Source organism: Lathyrus oleraceus, chromosome 5 (assembly GCF_024323335.1).
Source record: "Lathyrus oleraceus cultivar Zhongwan6 chromosome 5, CAAS_Psat_ZW6_1.0, whole genome shotgun sequence".
NCBI lineage: Eukaryota > Viridiplantae > Streptophyta > Magnoliopsida > Fabales > Fabaceae > Lathyrus > Lathyrus oleraceus.
In genome coordinates, this window is record NC_066583.1 from 74,215,917 (window position 1) to 74,234,315 (window position 18,399).

Consider the following 18,399-nt stretch of genomic DNA (forward strand, 5'->3'; position numbering starts at 1 on the left):
TCAGCTATGTTCAGGCAACTCTTGTGGTGTACGTGACCAGTTATGAATCTAACATAAACACAAGTGTTAACAGCTTGAAGTTATGTGATTGAAAGTAAACGTATAATTATTAATTAGTGTGAATATAGTTAAACCTCGTGAAAAAATAGAAATACAAGACCACGAAAAAAAAAGTTTTGCTTAATTGTTTCTTATGTAACATTTGAGCAGTATTTGATTCCTCAACATCCAATTTGAAACATTTGGTACCACCACAACTGAAGTTATTATATAAAATTGAAACAAATTTAAAAACAGAAATTAACATTACTAACATCGCCTTTTAAAAATGAATTTCCTTATCAAAAGAACGCTTTCATGAACATTATGCACTGTAGGCAAAATGCACAAAGAAATAATGACAAGAGGGTTAGATTTACATTACATATGCTTTGAGACAAAAATGAACTTAATAGAGTGAATAGATAATATGATTGCGTGTTAAAAATCAAATTTCAGAAAAAAGAACGGGCTTGAGTAAATGTGTTGATGAAGTTTAAAGAAGTTATATGTTTTAGCAGCCTTGAATAAATGTGTTGATGAAGTTTAAAGAGTTTAAAAAACGAGTAGTGCGAAACAAGAAGAAAGATAAGAATGCACACATGTTATTATTTTAGAGGATAATTTTTAATTTATTATAAATTTAATGTCTTTTTTAATAGGAATGCGAATGATTGATATTTATTATTATTTTTTGTCTCCATACAAATAAACATTTTCTTTAAAACATACGGGTTGTTCTTCGTAGCCTTAGTGTTAAACAAATCCTAAAATATCCTTTGCGCAATCCAATTTTAAAATTTAGACAAGTCTATTACACACCAAATCACATCATCAGTGAGTCACCACCATTTTGTCAAAAATATGTTCGGAGTTCAAGGTCTAGATCCAATTCAAATATTGAAATCCGAAAAAATCAAGTGAGAAATTGAATATAGCACCACCTTGCATGCATTCTTCCTTTTTCCTTTAATGATCATATCACCATATGTTTATAATTGGGGATAATCCTCATCTTACAAACTGGTTTTGTAAGGTTGAGTTAGCCTCAACCACAATTATAAGATGTTATAAAAATCAGATTTAAGAATCAAACTTTGTTGGATCACTTGCTATTTGGTTTTTGTTAATGTGAATTCCGCTATTGTACAACCCACCATTTATATCCACGCTCCATATATCTAGTCTTGGGAAATTTCGTAATTAGGCGACTAGGGCGAACATTAATGAAGGGAGAATTTCGAACACCCCATCCTGCTTGAGTCTCAATGAGCCGAATTGTAGACGATGCGGGAAGCCTAACAACATAATTAGGATAGGCCTTGATACCACCCATCCCTACAAATCCAACACAATGTAAGTGTTGAAGATTACAATGAAGACAAGTCAAATGCCATTATTAAGTGACTAGGAGCATACCACAACGAAAGTTGAATTTTCAAGTGTAGACGTATTAAAAGAGTCTCATATCGAATAAGAATATATGTTTATAAATAGGAAAAATCTCCATCTTATAAATCTGTTTTAAAAAAAATAGTATTTTGTTGGATTAATTTTTGTTTCTATTGTTGGATTAATTTGAGAACTAATACCCTATGATCAACTTAAAAGATTGTTGTTAATACATCTTTTACATTTTTCGAACTATCTTAGTATGAGCAGGGAGAATCACTTGGGGAATACTATTAATGATGTATCTTGTAAAATAGTGGATATTTAATATATTTGATTACTTGAGTGGTAGTTTAATTTATTTATGCTATAGGTTAATCATTAAGAAACCTTAAATGAAGCAAATCAACAAGAGTAAACTTTCGGACTAGTAATAATAGATACCGAGGAGAATAATGTACATGAATATAATATTTTATTTCAGTTATATTAATAATTACTTCATGTATTAACACTTATAAACTAAATCATCAATTACAATCTTTATAATTATATATGAATACAATATTTTATTCTAGTTATACTAATAATAATTTCATGTATTAACACTTATAAACTAAAACATCAATTACAATCTTTATAATTATACAGAAATACAATATTTTATTCAAGTTATACTAACAATAACGCCATGCATTAACACTTATAAACTAAAACATCAATTTTAATTATTATAATAATACATGAATACAATATTTTATTCCAATTATACTAATAATAACTTCATGCATTAACATTTATAAACTAAAACATCAATTACAATGTTTATAATTATACATGAATACAATATTTTAATCCAATTATACTAATAATAACATCATTTATTAACACTTATAAACTAAAACATCAATTATAATCTTTATAATCATACACGAATACAAAATTTTAGTCCAGTTATACTAATAATAACATCATGTATTAACACTAATAAACCAAAACATCAATTACAATCTTAATAATTATACATGAATATAATATTTTATTCTAGTTATACTAATAATAATTTCATGCATTAACACTTATAAACTAAAACATCAATTACAATCTTTATAATTATACATGAATACAATATTTTATTCTAGTCATACTAATAATAACTTTATGCATTAACAATTATAAACTAAAACATCAATTACAATCTTTATAATTATACATGAATACAATATTTTATTCTAGTTATACTAATAGTAACTTCATGCATTAACAATTATAAACTAAAACATCAATTACAATCTTTATAATTATACATGAATACAATATTTTAATCCAATTATACTAATAATAACATCATGTATTAACACTTATAAACTAAAACATCAATTACAATCTTTATAATTATACATGAATACAATATTTTACTTCAGTTATACTAATAATAACTTCATGCATTAAAACTTATAAACTAAAACATCAACTACAATCTTTATAATTATACATTAGTACAATATTTTATTATAGTTATACTAATAATAACATCATGCATTAACACTTATAAACTAAAACATCAATTACAATCTTTATAATTATACATGAATATAATATTTTATTTCAGTTATACTAATAATAACTTCATGGATTAACACTTATAAAATAAAACATCAACTACAATCTTTATAATTATACATTAATACAATATTTTATTACAGTTATACTAATAATATATAACTTCATGCATTAACACTTATAAACTAAAACATCAATTACAATCTTTATAATTATACATGAATACAATATTTTAATCCAATTATACTAATAATAACATCATGTATTAACACTTATAAACTAAAACATCAATTTAAATCTTTATAATAATACATGAATACAATATTTTATTAGATTTATACTAATAATAACTTCATGCATTAACACTTATAAACTAAAACATCAATTACAATCTTTATCATTATACATGAATACAATATTTTATTCCAGTTATACTAATAATAACGTCATGCATTAACACTTATAAACTAAAACATCAATTACAATCTTTATAATTATACATGGATTTTATTCCAGTTATACTAATAATAACTTTATGCATTAACACTTATAAACTAAAACATCAATTACAATCTTTATAATTATACATGAATATAATATTTTATTACAGTTATACTAATAATAACTTCATGCATTAACACTTATAAACTAAAACATCAATTACAATCTTTATAGTTATACATGAATTTTATTCAAATTATACTAATAATAACTTCATGCATTAACATTTATAAACTAAAACATCAATTACAATCTTTATAATTATACATGAATACAATATTTTATTACAGTTATACTAATAATAACTTCAAGCATTAACACTTATAAACTAAAACATCAATTATAATCTTTATAATTATACATGAATTTTGTTCTAGTTATACTAATAATAATTTCATGCATTAACACTTATAAACTAAAACATCAATTACAATCTTTATAATTATACATGAATACAATATTTTATTCCAGTTATACTAATAATAACTTTATGCATTAAGACTTATAAACTAAAACATCTATTACAATCTTTATAATTATACATGAATATAATATTTTATTCCAGTTATACTAATAATAACTTCATGCATTAATACTTATAAACTAAAACATCAATTATTAAACATCAGTTACAGTCTTTATAATCAACTGTACGATTAATTACAACCAGTATAATTAAAGAGCATGTACTTTCCCAAACCAAATCAATCAAATAACATATTGAATGAAACTTTTTCATTCTTTATTATACTTAAATACATTACGTTTAATTATATAATTTATACATAATTTATTGAATTTTGAGTCTATGCCTAACATATACATTAATAATTGTAGGTATACTAACAAATAAGTTATCTCTCGCATGTTTATTGGCTTGAGTTTTCATTCGGTTCCGATCTTTTGCTAAATTGGAATGAATGTCATGCAGAATGATGTTTCATTCTTGAGTCAACATGTTAACTTCCTCCACTGTTGAAGAAACGGCGGTACCCTTAACCAAATATGGTGGATCACTGCCGCACAAAGCTTTGAACGGAGTGGTTTTAGTTGTGTTGTTGTACTTGGAATTGAACCATAATTCTTCCCAACCTAAACATTTCAAATAGACCTCAAAACACCTATTTGTTACTTAAGTTTGGTCATGTGTTTGAGGGTGATAAGCTTTACAAAAACAGAACCTGTACTGAAATGGAGAAATCTTCTGGAAACCTAAACATGTATTGAAATCTTTAAAAACTTATATATTAGACATCATTAATATTAATACAAGATTAATATAAAATATGTCTGAATAAAAACTAAAATGAATTGAAACAAGTGTCACGGGTTAAATCTATATCTATGGGTGGCACCGACTTTAACTTTTATATATTTGATTCTATTTCGATCTCGCTCAACTTGATGAATTATTACATCCTTTCCAAAATATGATATGGCCAAGTCTCGACTTTCTTTGATGAATGAGTTTTTCACTCTAATGATGTCAGGGGTATATGAATCCTAGTTCCAAATAAATTTGAACAAAGTGCCACATTTTTTAAAGCCACCCAATCCTCATAACACAACTAGTTGGATTTGGAAGTGTGCTAGTGTGCAGTGCAAAAATGTTTCCAAGAAACCGTTTGTCAGATCAATATACACTCTTTCATAAACACTTGCTATAAAATGACCCATTTTAGGAAAGCACATCTATGTTTCCTATGGTGCCAGTCCACTAATGCAAGAAACAAGAGATTCATGAATTTCACCATTTTTTTTCATATAAACAGAATGCAAACAAATGGATGATCATCATCTCCTTTACCAAGCAAAGCAGAAAAAGCTCGAAAATCGCAGTTACCGTCACAATCAACATTGACGACCCGTTCAATATATTTGTGCACAAAAACCAGAATCTCATTGATGAATTGGATTTTTGGTAGAGGTGATGAAAGAGGTGGTTCGATAATCCGAGCTCCTTTGGAAACACCTTTTTGAGCCTTTGGAGTTAGAGAATTCGTAAAAAAATTGTCAACATATTCAAAATAGGAAGAGACTGCATTATTGAATTGTCACTCGGTATTGGTTTGACCTTCTTAGGAGCACCTTTTGTTTTTACCAGTTGAGACAATGATTTCTGGATAAGAAATCTTACCTAATTTCTCTTTGTTGTGGAGTTTCATATTGTCATCGACTTTCAAAAATCTATCTTGTATCACTTTCCATTCGGTCAAGATAAAGATATTTAATTTATCGTCCTTCATTACACCATCACCATTAGGGGTGTTCGCGGTTTGGTTTGGATCGGTTTTGAGACAAAAAATCATCCGATCCAAAGATACAAAGAGCATACGGTTTGGTTCGGTTATTGGATGACAATAAAAAAAATCCAATCCGATCCGATCCAATTTATACGGTTTACTTCAGTTCGGTTTTATTCGGTTTTTAAACAAACACTACTTCTAAATCTAAAATAATTTTAATTTTAATTTTTTTTAAATTCTGACAAAAACATTTTCTATATGACATTATATATATATATATATATATATATATATATATATATATATATATATATATATATATATATAAGAAACCAATTTAATTTTTACATGTCCGTGGAATCCGTGGATGGTGAATTTTCCAATATGACACTTCAAATATTAAATTGAATTTTCTTGCAACAATTTAATATTTTTTACATGCCTTGGTGAATTTTTTGAACAATCAATTTGCATGACAGGAAAACAATTCAATTTAATTTTCCGTCAACAATTGGATTTGAACAAAAGAACAACAATAATTTCAATATAATTTCAATAAAGAATTTAATTTAATTGAATTTAATATACTTTAGAATCTTGCAACAATTCAATTTTCCTGTATGTAACAGAACAACAATCATCATCATTGTATAAAAGCAAATCAAGAACAATTATTGAATTGCAAATTCAAGAACAATTCAATTTTCCAGTAGAAATTTAATTTTTCTGCAACAGAACAAAAATCAACAACATTGCAGGAACAACAACAGTTTTTAGAAAATTATTACAGGAATCAACAGAACAATAACATAACTGTAGAAAATCATAATAAAAGCATGTGTATTTCCTGATAATCAAAATCACCATTCTTTCTAATTAGCCTACAACAATTCCAGCTTGTTAATAAGAATATCCATTCTTTCTAATTGGTCTGGTCTGCAAAAACAAAAACAAAAAAACTAACATATCAATAGAGTGAATCATTTGCAGCAACTAAACAAACAATATGATCATATTAGTATAAGCAATACAGTCATACCATATCAAGACTAGCTCAAAGTACCACAGCTAATCAGAATCAATATCAGATACATCTTCATTCAATTGTGGAATTGGAACAAGTTCTACAAAAGTAAACCATATTCAAGATAAAAACAAGATAAATATTAATATGAATGGATAAGAATGTTAAACAAAAAAATAATACAAGTTATAATTAATTTACCTAATTCCAGATTTTCTAATTCATCCACAAGCTCTTCAATATCAACTGACACTAGGGATGCTTTAGACCAATTTTGTGTGCAAATTAATGCCTTAAATGTCTTTGGTGTAAGAGAGCTTCTATAACAAGTAAGCACTCTACCTCCGGTAGAGAAAGCGGACTCCGAAGCAACAGTTGACACATGCATTGCCAATACATCTCTAGCTATTTGACCAAGAATAGGATACTTGTTGGAATTCACCTTCCACCAATTCAAGATATCAAAACCAGGACTTTTCTTCTCGAATTTCTCCATGAGATACAAATCCACCTCATTTTTCTGCATGCTCTCATTTAGATTCATGTCCATCTCAACTTCCAAAGCAAATGCATCCTCTGGTGCTTTAAGTTCTACCAATTCTACTTCATGAGAGGAATGTGTAGGAACTTCAGATTGACCTTGACCAACAAAAATCCTATAACTATCAAATATTTTGTATAATGTCTCCTCTGTTTTCTTATACAAAGATTCAGCAACATTCTTCTCATATACCTTGTTCAAGCCCCACCTAACAAACTGCATCTTATGTCGAGGATCAAGCACAACAGCAACAAAGAGCAGAATGTTCATTTTTTTAACATCACCCCAATAGTTCTCATATTTAGCTTTCATATTTTCAGCCATCTTTCCAAGCAAGTTGTCTGAACTTGTTAATCCTATCCACCCCTTGAATGTAGTCAAGATCATAATGTGTTCATTGAAATATTGAGAAGAGGTTACAAAAGTAGAACCTGAAACCTTCTTTGTGATATCAAAAAATATTTTCAAAAAATTAACAAAACATTTTGCATTATCCCAATCCTCATTATTTGGAATACCACCTTGAATCAACACAAAATCAACACACTTCTCACTCAATCTCTTAAACGCCTTCTGAAACTTCAACGCACTTTCAAGCATAATATATGTGGAGTTCCATCTAGTGGAAACATCCAACTGAACAATCGAATTTTCTTGTAACCTAGCTTCCTTAATACAAGTTTTAAACCTATCCAAACGACCCAGAGAGACACGAACATATCTAACAGCATTCCTAATCTTACTAATTGAAGAATGATAGTCTTTTAATCCATCTTGGACCACAAGGTTCAAAATATGTGCACAACAACGAACATGCATATATTCCCCTTTCAATGGATGTGAATTCCAATCATCCATTGTATTTTTCAAGTAAGTGATAGCAACATCATTGGAACTAGCATTATCAACCGTAATGGTGAAAACTTTACCTATTAGCCATTCCTCCAAACATTTTTCAATTTTTTTTCCTATGGTCACTCCTTTGTGATTTACAATTGGACAAAAATTAAGAATCCTTTTATGGATTTTCCAATCATGATCAATGAAATGTGCAGTAAGACAAAGATAACTCAAATTTTGCACAGATGTCCAACAATCAGTTGTAAGACAGACACATTGATTTGATTTACTTAACACAGTTTTTAACTTATGTTTCTCACTCGTGTACAAATTCCAACAATCTCTAGCAATTTTAATCCTTGAAGGAATTGAGATTTTAGGTTGCACAACACTCATAAAATGAAGAAATCCCCCTCCCTCAACAAACTTAAAAGGCAACTCATCAATAATTATCATCCTAGCTAAAGCTTTCCTACATGTCTCGGCATCAAAATGGACACTAGTGAGAACACTACCATATCCGTTTCCATCTTCTTTTTTCAATTGTTGAAGAACAAGAGTCTTTTGAGTGGGATCAAGAGACTCTTTGGGAAACTTCTTACATTGGTGCAACAAATGGTGTTTCAAATTACTTGTGCCATTTTTTTGTGAATCAGCAGCATATGATACATCACACCATTTACACTTAGCTCTTGATCCTATTTTTGTAAAATGTTCCCAAGTCCAAGATCTAGGTTTAATAGGTTTTCTATTACCTGAGTCTCCAGATGCAACATTAGGATCGTTGGATATGGTTAATGTTGAAGCTTCTCCAACTTTCCTTTTCTTATTAGCATTTTCTTCATCATTGTTTACTTCATTACTTTGTACCAATGGAGGTGGAGGTTGAACTGTTTCACCCTGCAAAATATGCAAAATAGGAAACAGATGAAAAATAAATTGTAGAACATCAACGGTTCAACATTACACCATTGTAGAACATTAACCAACATTTCCTAAGGTAAAACAAACTAATTCGAATTAAATTTTTATACCTGGCTGGTGCTGCTAATAAGATCAGATTGAGTAGATGAAGCAATAGGATCAGAGGATTTTGCTTGGCTCATTCCTTTAAAACAGACAATATTTTTTTTATTAAAACGGGAAAAATTAGAAAATACAATCTAAATTCAAAAACAGAAAAATTATAAATTAGAACATATAAAAGATACAAACTTACTTAATAGTGAATGAGGGTTCCGAATAGGAAAATAGATTGAGATGAAATGAGAGAGAGAATTGTGAATAATAAAAATTATAATGGTTTGTGGGAGATGAATTGAAATAGGAGAGAGCTTAAATTGGAACTTGAGGAATTGTCTAAAGCTAAACGTGCTTTTCCAAGAAATAATTATATTTATTATTTTTAATTTTGGGGATGATTGAGATTGGGTAGATATTATTGAAAATCTGAGATTGAGATTGAGGAGAGATTATGGACGATTGAGTTCTGAGTTTTATGGACTAAAAAGACAATGTTTGGCGGCGGAATCCCACAAAATATTTAATATAATACTATTTTTTAGGGGTAGGAAATCATCACCGAAACGTTTGGCTTTTCATTGTCATATAATATTTAATTAGTATGCATTCTAGTAAATTTAATAGTATTTATTTGCAGAAAATCATATTTTTTAAAGCATGACCGAAACGTTTTTTAGGGGTAGGAAATCATATTTAACTATAACTATTAACTAGTATGCATTCTAGTAATAGTATGTGTTTAAACAATTGTATTTATTAGTATTTAATTGTATTTAAATTGTAATATTTAAATAATATTATTAATTAGTGCATGATGTGCTGTAAAGGTGCATTGTATTTAATTTGTAATGGTGCATTGTATTTAATTAATTAGAGTTAATGAGAATACTATATGAATAAATATCGGTTCGGTTTGGATTGGTTCGGTTTTCATGCAGCCAACCGAAAACCGAACCGAACCGGTCGGTTATTCTACAAGGTGGTCCAAACATATCCAAAAAAATTCGTTTTTTTTTATTTTCGGTTTTTTCGGTTCGATTTTCGGTTTTTTTTTGATTGGATTGGATTTGAACACCCCTAATCACCATTAAACCTGTGTCTTTTTCAGTGAGTGAAAACCTCATCCATTCGTACCAGGCTATCAAAATTCATCTTTTTTGAAGTTAGACAAGCACATGAGAGTCCATATGTTTTTCTAAGTGTGCAACCCCACTTTGAGCTATTAGAGCCTACATTCTTAGCTCATCTGACTTCGTGAAAAATAAAATTCACTCATGCTCGAGATATATTGCCGGCCAACTGAGAATATAGATTATTGTCTTTGAATCTGTGTTCCAACATTGTGATGATGCGACCAAATGATGTATGTATCTTATCATACTGATTTTGGATCATTTGGTTCACATAGTCTCAATCTCTACACAAATCACCTATACTCTTTCCCAACCAATTACGCTGAGTAGCATGAGCATATTCTACTCAATTAGTTGTTGTATTTCCAAGGTGTCTAACCTGATCGTCCAATCACAAACAATCTTCTCCTTTACTTGGTCTAAAATTGAACTTTAAATGTATTTCAACAAATATGGATATTTCTCACAAACCTTAATAAAATGTATAACAACATTAACATATAATTCTTTTGTAGAAGAGTTTATTATAACATTCCTTGCATCCATTATTCTTTCCATTATCACGCTAACTTTGACAATTATTCTGTCTTTGCCCTTAATTTTTTTCCGTCCTTACCGTGGGATTAACCCGACTTCTCACATTCTTCGTGATGTGATACCTACAAAGTAATGCATAAGAAGTATGAAAGAATTTTGCAACCAAATTCATCAAAGCGGTATCATGGCCGTTGGCAATTACTTTCAACATGTTTTCTTTGTCCTTCAACATTGCTCAACGCACTTCTAAAGGTCAAGTAACATTTTCCTCCTTTTCGTTCTCCAGAAATACAAGCCTGACATAATAAGTCTCTCTCAGTAGAGATAACACCAACGATTTCAATTAGTGGAAGCATGTACTTGTTGGTCTTATACGTTGAGATATATCTCTGGATACACCCAAACAATATACGAAAATGCATATCCGGACCATAACTTTTTATAATTGGGGTAAAACTCAGATAAGAAAAGGTTGACATGATTTTGAGTGCGTTTAAAAATGCCTCTGCAAACATATAAATAACAATTCCGATTTTTCAAGGATGTTATATATATATATATATATATATATATATATATATATATATATATATATATATATATATATATATATATATATATATATATATATATATATATATATATAAAAGAATTTTGAAATAAAGAAGTTTTTCGGAATTCAGAAAATATAATTTCAATCTATTTTTTATTTACGAAATAAAATTTAATTCATTACGCGTGTATTTGGTGAGGAGCATGCAAAGATGCATCTCTAGAATCTAAGTTTCGAACTTTTGTAATCATTTTCCACCACATAAGATGGGATTAGAAATCCCCTTAAAGTTTTGGTCTCAATCTATATTTTAGCCTCAAAATGGTACATTTACCATTTTGACACCAAAGGGTAGGTTTTGGATCAAATATTGAACTTTGAATAGAAAATAGCATTAACAATCACAATTAAAGTCAAAAATCACAAATTTGGAGCTAACAATCTAATTTTAGACCAAAATTACTACAATGTGAAGATGGAGTGACCAAAAATCCAAATTTTGAAAAGAAAGACATGATATAAGTGGTGGGTTCTATGAGCCAAAATACATTGTTGGCCATTTATCGGCAAAAATCAAATTCAAAATCCCGGGATTTTCGACATTTACACAGCACAAGTGTTCAACAACACGTTTGTAAATAAATTACTTCACCAACTTACACAAAATTATTGCCTAAAATCTAGAGACAACATGCTGTTTACTAATCAAAATCTTCTAAGCCATTGATCATGTCTGATTGTTATGTAGCACTGTTAATAAGCATATGTTTGGCACCTCATATGCACAACGGTTTTATCTTTCTCCTAACGGAAACAAACAAAATACAACCAACTTTTAGTTCACTCTGTTTTCGTCTTCGTTCACTTCATATTCTTCATCGTCTTCATCCTCATCATCGTCGTCATCAGGTTTATTTATTTGAGAGAATCTGCTTGGCTCTAATCTACCTTCATCTCCCATGAACTCAAGCCCAAACTTTGTGTCACGCTGCTTAACCAGAAGCCAACGCAGTAGTTTGTCTTCCTTGTTTAGGTAATGCAGCTCTTTGTTGATTTCTGGTGTAGCCATCATGCTCACTTGCATCAGTTGACCCTGCATTCGTTCAAAATAGAAAATGCAACGCGTTAATTAACAACTGCATAATTTCTATTCAAACTTAGAGAAGAACATGCCATTCCTGTTTCACCAAAGACAGACTTTCAAATAAAAAGATCTGCAAGTTTGTGTTAATAGTAGGCCTGGGCAGCAGTTTCAACTCGTTGCAGCCGCCATGGTACCGCAATGCAAAATCTGCAGCGCCACAGCTTTTCCATGGCGCTATGTTGAATTTCCGCAACCGCAATCCACCGTGTCACAGACATGGCCGCAATTTGACAACACTGTCTCAAACACCACTATAAAATACGTACGATTTTGATATCCAGTAAACCGACTTCTACCTCAAACCCTATGTTGTTAATCTCGGAAAGGGTTGCGTAGTGCCGACCCTCTAAAATGTTATAGCGGATAGCAAGATAACTGATATTGCAAATACTAAAACCTAGTGTACAAAGTAAATAAAAACACTCAGAAACAGACTAATACACAATATTAAAGAAATCATCATACTTAATAGTTAAAGAACTTAAATATATAATAATTAAACTTAAGCAGAGAAGAAGAAAAAAACAGAACTTAATAAAAAGTAAGAAGAAGAAGAGCAAAACGATTAATTGTGAGCAAGAATGTAACATTACTCTTCAAAGGGTTCAGATTGAAATTTATACCCTTAAAATAAAGACAACAATTTAAAACAAAGAAAATGAGGAATTTATCCCTAAATTTCTAATAGTGGGCGCAATTGCGGCTGCATAGCAGTTTGGAGCCACAATTAGCGGCCGCTACAACCGCTATTGCTGACGGCGGCTCGCAGATCAATAGCGTCGCGCCAAAACTACCACCACTGCACTATTCCGCTACAGCGGTGCTATTGACAAAATAGAGCTATATGAAACATCTTTCCTATGCATCACATTAATTTGTTTATTTTTTGTAGCAATGTAGGATAGCTTTGTCCATTAACAATATTAACCCAAATAACAAAAACAGTAAAGCACTAATGTTTCATTAGAGCAGAAAAAGGAGATTATGAATAAAAGAAAATGAAAAGAAGAAAAAAAAAGAATAAACAGTGAACTGCAGCATGAGGAACCTGAAAAAATCTGCCATCAAGCTTTTTGACACCATAGCCCAACTGAATTGTTCCAAAACTCTTAACCTCAGTGACAACCCCATTTCTTCTACATATGTGTTTTCCAATCCTTGCAACTAAACCAATTAGGGCTTCTTTTTTAACATGTGGCTTGAATAGAAGCATGCAATCATAAGGAGGCATTTTTTGGCTTCTTCCTCCTACCTATCTGCATCATCATCATCATCATCATCATCATGTACCAAATTAATCAACAAATTTAAAGAAATATTTGTAATTAACAATCATCATTATCGGACAATAAGAGATTCATTTCACTGCAGAATGTGTGCATCAAATCAATATGCAGAAAACAAGTGAAATCAATTGATTCAGTCCGAAAACTGCATTTAATCGTTTCAGGAGCTCATCAAGAACAAATTGTGACTAATTCACACCACGAAGACAACAGTCACTGTTACAACACTTGTACCGACTGAAATCGAGCAGATTATTGGAAAATGAGAGATATTTCTACTCTATGAAGACAAAGTAAACAACAGAATCATTATAGTTAGAAGAATCGCATTCATCGTTGAACCCCTAAATCGTACTTTGCGAGTTGTGAAGCTAAAATTGGAAAACTAATTATGGATAAAATCGATGACGGAGAAAAGGAGCAAGAACCTGTGGCGGTGACAACGGAAGAAGAGAAATATGATGATGGACAATGGCAGCGGCGACGGCGGCGTTGTTGATCTGAAACTTCTGCAATTGCACCGTTCGCTCTTCTTTCGTAGTTACTCAAAATTTTAAATAATTTTTTATTTTTCAATGCAGTGAAATAAACCAAAAGTAATGATTATAATTGATAATTAATTTCTTTACTGATTGTAAAAAATAATTTTAATAATGTAAAAAAATCAGTTAATAAATTAAAAATTAGTTATTAATGTTTTTTAGAAAAAGTAAAAATTATTTTTATGTTATTGTAATTAAAAGAATTTAATAAGTAGGTGACACTCTGTTCAATTAAAATTTATCAAATCGTTTAATTCATATATTTGATTTTTTTAAAATAACTATTTTTTTAAAATTAGGTATTAAAATAAGGTTTTTTTTACCCAAATAACCCACTTTTTCAAGAAAATTCCCAAAATATCTCAAGTTTCAAAAAAATTCTCAAAATACCCCACTTTTAGGAGGAGTCTCCAATTGGATTGGCTAGGGCAGGTGCCCTAGCCAATCCAATTGGCGCCCATGTGTAGGTTTTAAGAGGAGTCGCCAATTCAATTGGAGACTCCTCCTAAAAGCATCAAATGACAAAACCTCCGACATAAAAGTTGTAGATCTTTTCAAGGCACTCAATTTGGACCTAAATTTTGCATTATTTGGATTTTTTATGAAGAAGTTATGGGTACTTGAAGTTAGACTTTTTCACATTTCAATGCATTTGGTCCAAAGTGACCTATAATGTTTTGTATTATCACATGTGTTTATGTTAAGATTATGGAATTTTGTCCAACATAACAATTGAAGTAGGTATCTCAAACTTTCTAATGCATTTGATCCCACCTCAAAATCATGAAAAATGAAGGAGTTAGGTCCTTGGGAAGTTGACCCAAAATTAGGGTTTCAGTCAAAATGACCTATAATATTTTGAAATGAATGATGACTTTCCAAGTTTCAAATGGATTTTTGATGAACATGAAAGTTGTTCATATGGTTCTTAAGAACATTTTTTATCTTGGGGTTATCTTCATTTTACAAACACATCACAAGTGGGGTCATCTTCAATTGGAGATTCCTCCTAAAATGCATTTTTTTTGTGTTTTATGGTATAAGTGAAAGATAAATTTGATATAATACGACTTGATATTAATAAAGCTTGGAGTTTACACAAAGAAACCTAATGGTGATGACCAGGATCACCTAACCGACCTCCGGTCCCACATCCTCTAGCTACCCTAACCCTTGGCCCTAACCCACGTTGACGATTCTGCACCGGTGTTTGATCATCTGAGGGCCAGGAGTGTCACTACCAACTACAGGAGAAGGTCCGTTGAGGTATTCAGACAACTCAAAATAGTCTTCAGTATGCAATGATGGTGTACCGCGGTAGCTGAGCTCATGACCCATGCCAGAGAAGTTGGGATGTGGTTGACTCATGGATGGTCGACCGGGACGGTTGAAGGGAGACATGGGTGTGAATGATGCGTCGAGGAAAGGTTGGTGTCATACCCCAAAATTTTCCCGTTAATCTTGCAAGACATTTTTCAAGGCACTCCAACTCATTTTTCAAGACATTGATCTTAAAGGAACAAAGACCCATCATACAGGTGGCCAAATCCAGTAAATAACTTAAAATGGCTTGCTCGCTAGGCGAGCAAAATCCTTCGCCTAGCGACCTCTTCGCTGCACCACTCGCCTAGCGAAGCTTGCGAATACCAGAAATTTTGGGCTTCATTCTGAGCCTATTAGGTCACAAACACTATTATAAATACCAAGACCTCATTCAGAAAAGAGGGGACAGAGGACAGACGGACAGAAACCCTAGCAAGGAAACACAAACATAGACAGCAAACCCTGGAGGCTAACCAAGAGAATTCAGAGCAACCCTAAAGGAAACCCTGAAGGAAACTCATCTGCACAAAGGTTACCTCCGCCCAACTCAACCCGACACCAACCCTAAGAGTGATCTGCCAATTCAACGTTGCAATTCAATTGCAAACAGGTTTGCACCACCACTACCGCTTCATGCTCCCCAATTTACATGTGATATTATGGTCGAATTTATAAATATATCTTAGGTTTTGCATGTGGATTTAAGTATGCATGGATGTCTTGAATGTTTAACCATGTAATTTCTGTAAGGGATGCCATAGGGTTTGGAGCTTGCTGAAATCGTACTGTTATTAGACTCAAAACCCGCAGCCGTTCGCTAGCACATCGCTAAGCGAACATGTAGCGAGCGTTCGCCAAGCCTTCGCTAGGCGAGGCAGTAGCGAACATGACAGTCGCTGATTTTTTGGTTCTGTTCTGTTCTGTGCTTATCTGACATGTTCTATCATAGCTGTGTATTATTTGCCTGACATTATTACTGCTGCGATTCCTTTGTTCGGTGCAACTATTGACCGCACCCCATTTGGTATTCTGACCTGTTTGCTAAATTTTGTGAGGGCTCACATACTCCCGAAGAAGGTAGCTTGCTAGGTATTCCACTTTATTTGTGGGATACCCTTGTGGAGATTCATCCTAATTACCTAACTGATTATAAATTGTTGCCTTTGAATATATGATCTTGGCCCTCTCTTTGTTGCCTTACGGTATTACGGTCATGTCCCGCGAATGTGGGGATACACTTAGCAAAGACCCTTCGGTTAAATCATCATGTCCCTATAAGATAAATCATAGTCCCTCGGATGTCGCCTGCGAATATATGATTTTGTCCCTCGGTGACCATTCGTTGTAGCCTACGAGTTAATGATGATTGTCCCTTCGAATGCTAAGGTATCCTTACAAATGTTGCCTCCAATGACCAATCGATGACCCTACGATGTCCCTTTACATCCAAAGGATAAGACTACTTATTTCTCAATAGTAAGGACAGTCTTACCCTCATAAGGATAGGAAATACCCGTAAAGACCTTGGGTAGGTATAACTCTTAAATGCTGACTCACAACTTAAAATACTTTTCACACCTCACACTTTGCAAAGCATCTATTAGAAAATCACCACTTGGTATACATTCATACTAGAGTCATTGCCAAGTTATATTTTTCTAAACAACTTTCAAAATTAAACGAGATAAATACTTTGTATACATTCATACAAGAATCATTACAAAGTTAAACTCTCTTTTCAAAACATTTTCTAAACAGTTCTCAAACACTTTTTCGGACAAGAAAAACATAAGTGATCAAGCAATTAAGAGCCTATGGATAACCATGGATACAAAGGGTGCTAACACCTTCCCTTTGTATAATGTACCTCCCGAACCCAAAATCTAATCAAGGTCTTTCCTGTTCTTTTCCGCCTTTCCTTATTAGATAAAAGAAAAGTCGGTGGCGACTCTTGCTATCCGCGACATTTGCTTTCCAAAGCAAAAACACAAAAGTCAGTTCACCGTATAACAGAACTGGCGACTCTGCTGGGGACTTAAAAAGAGAGGTTGCCTTAAAAAAAAAGAGATCACTTATTTGAATTGTCTGATTTCCTTTTAAGGGATTGCGTGGGTATTTTATGCTTGAGTGAAAGATCCTACACCCGGATCTAGTGTACCTTAGGTAAGTAGCACGAGATCATCGCGACTATCCGGCGTATACTGGAATGGTTAAAATGATGGCGACGGTTAATGTGACACTTTGGATGTCCTGATGTTCCTCATGTTTACTTGAGGAAAAAATTTGGCGTCTGCGTGGTGTCATTAAAGCATTAACCAGACCTTTAGAACCCTAATTGACTTATCTTAGCCATTAGAAAGTAGTGAGATAACTGACTTCGGTTCCGACTGGGGTTGGTTGAGACTCGATACTACACTCTTTGAGATTGGACTTTAGGGAAGCTTTGGTCAACCACTTGGTGTTGCACTGAAGTGGACTTAAGGAAAGGTCGATGATTTGAGATCCTTTTAGAACCCGGTTACTATTCTAGGACAGGTTGAACCAACCAAACTTCAGTGGGGAGGGTACTTACCTATGGAACTCATGCAAGCCTTAAAACTTAGGAATGATTGTTGTGTGACTTGCTTGTGCTTGTTATTTACTTAACATCATAACATCATAACATCATAACATCATAACATCATAACATCATAACATCATGGCATTGTACTA

General features: G+C 31.9%; 2 protein-coding genes across 2 annotated transcripts; both read right to left on the reverse strand.

The window, feature by feature from the left end:
* Positions 1-6,809: 6,809 nt before the first annotated feature.
* On the reverse strand, positions 6,810-10,860 carry LOC127078812 (zinc finger BED domain-containing protein RICESLEEPER 2-like). The gene is made up of 4 exons (XM_051019237.1): positions 10,774-10,860; positions 9,181-9,309; positions 6,967-9,046; positions 6,810-6,865 (listed from the first exon to the last, which is right to left on the reverse strand). The coding sequence occupies exons 1-4, from the start codon at positions 10,858-10,860 to the stop codon at positions 6,810-6,812; spliced, it is 2,352 nt and encodes a 783-aa protein (XP_050875194.1).
* Positions 10,861-11,873: 1,013 nt separating this feature from the next.
* Positions 11,874-14,401, reverse strand: LOC127085777 (uncharacterized). Its single transcript, XM_051026315.1, has 3 exons — positions 14,251-14,401; positions 13,585-13,792; positions 11,874-12,485 (listed from the first exon to the last, which is right to left on the reverse strand). Exons 2-3 carry the CDS (start codon positions 13,765-13,767, stop codon positions 12,228-12,230), a joined length of 441 nt encoding a protein of 146 aa, XP_050882272.1. The 5' UTR covers positions 13,768-13,792; positions 14,251-14,401; the 3' UTR covers positions 11,874-12,227.
* Positions 14,402-18,399: the final 3,998 nt, after the last annotated feature.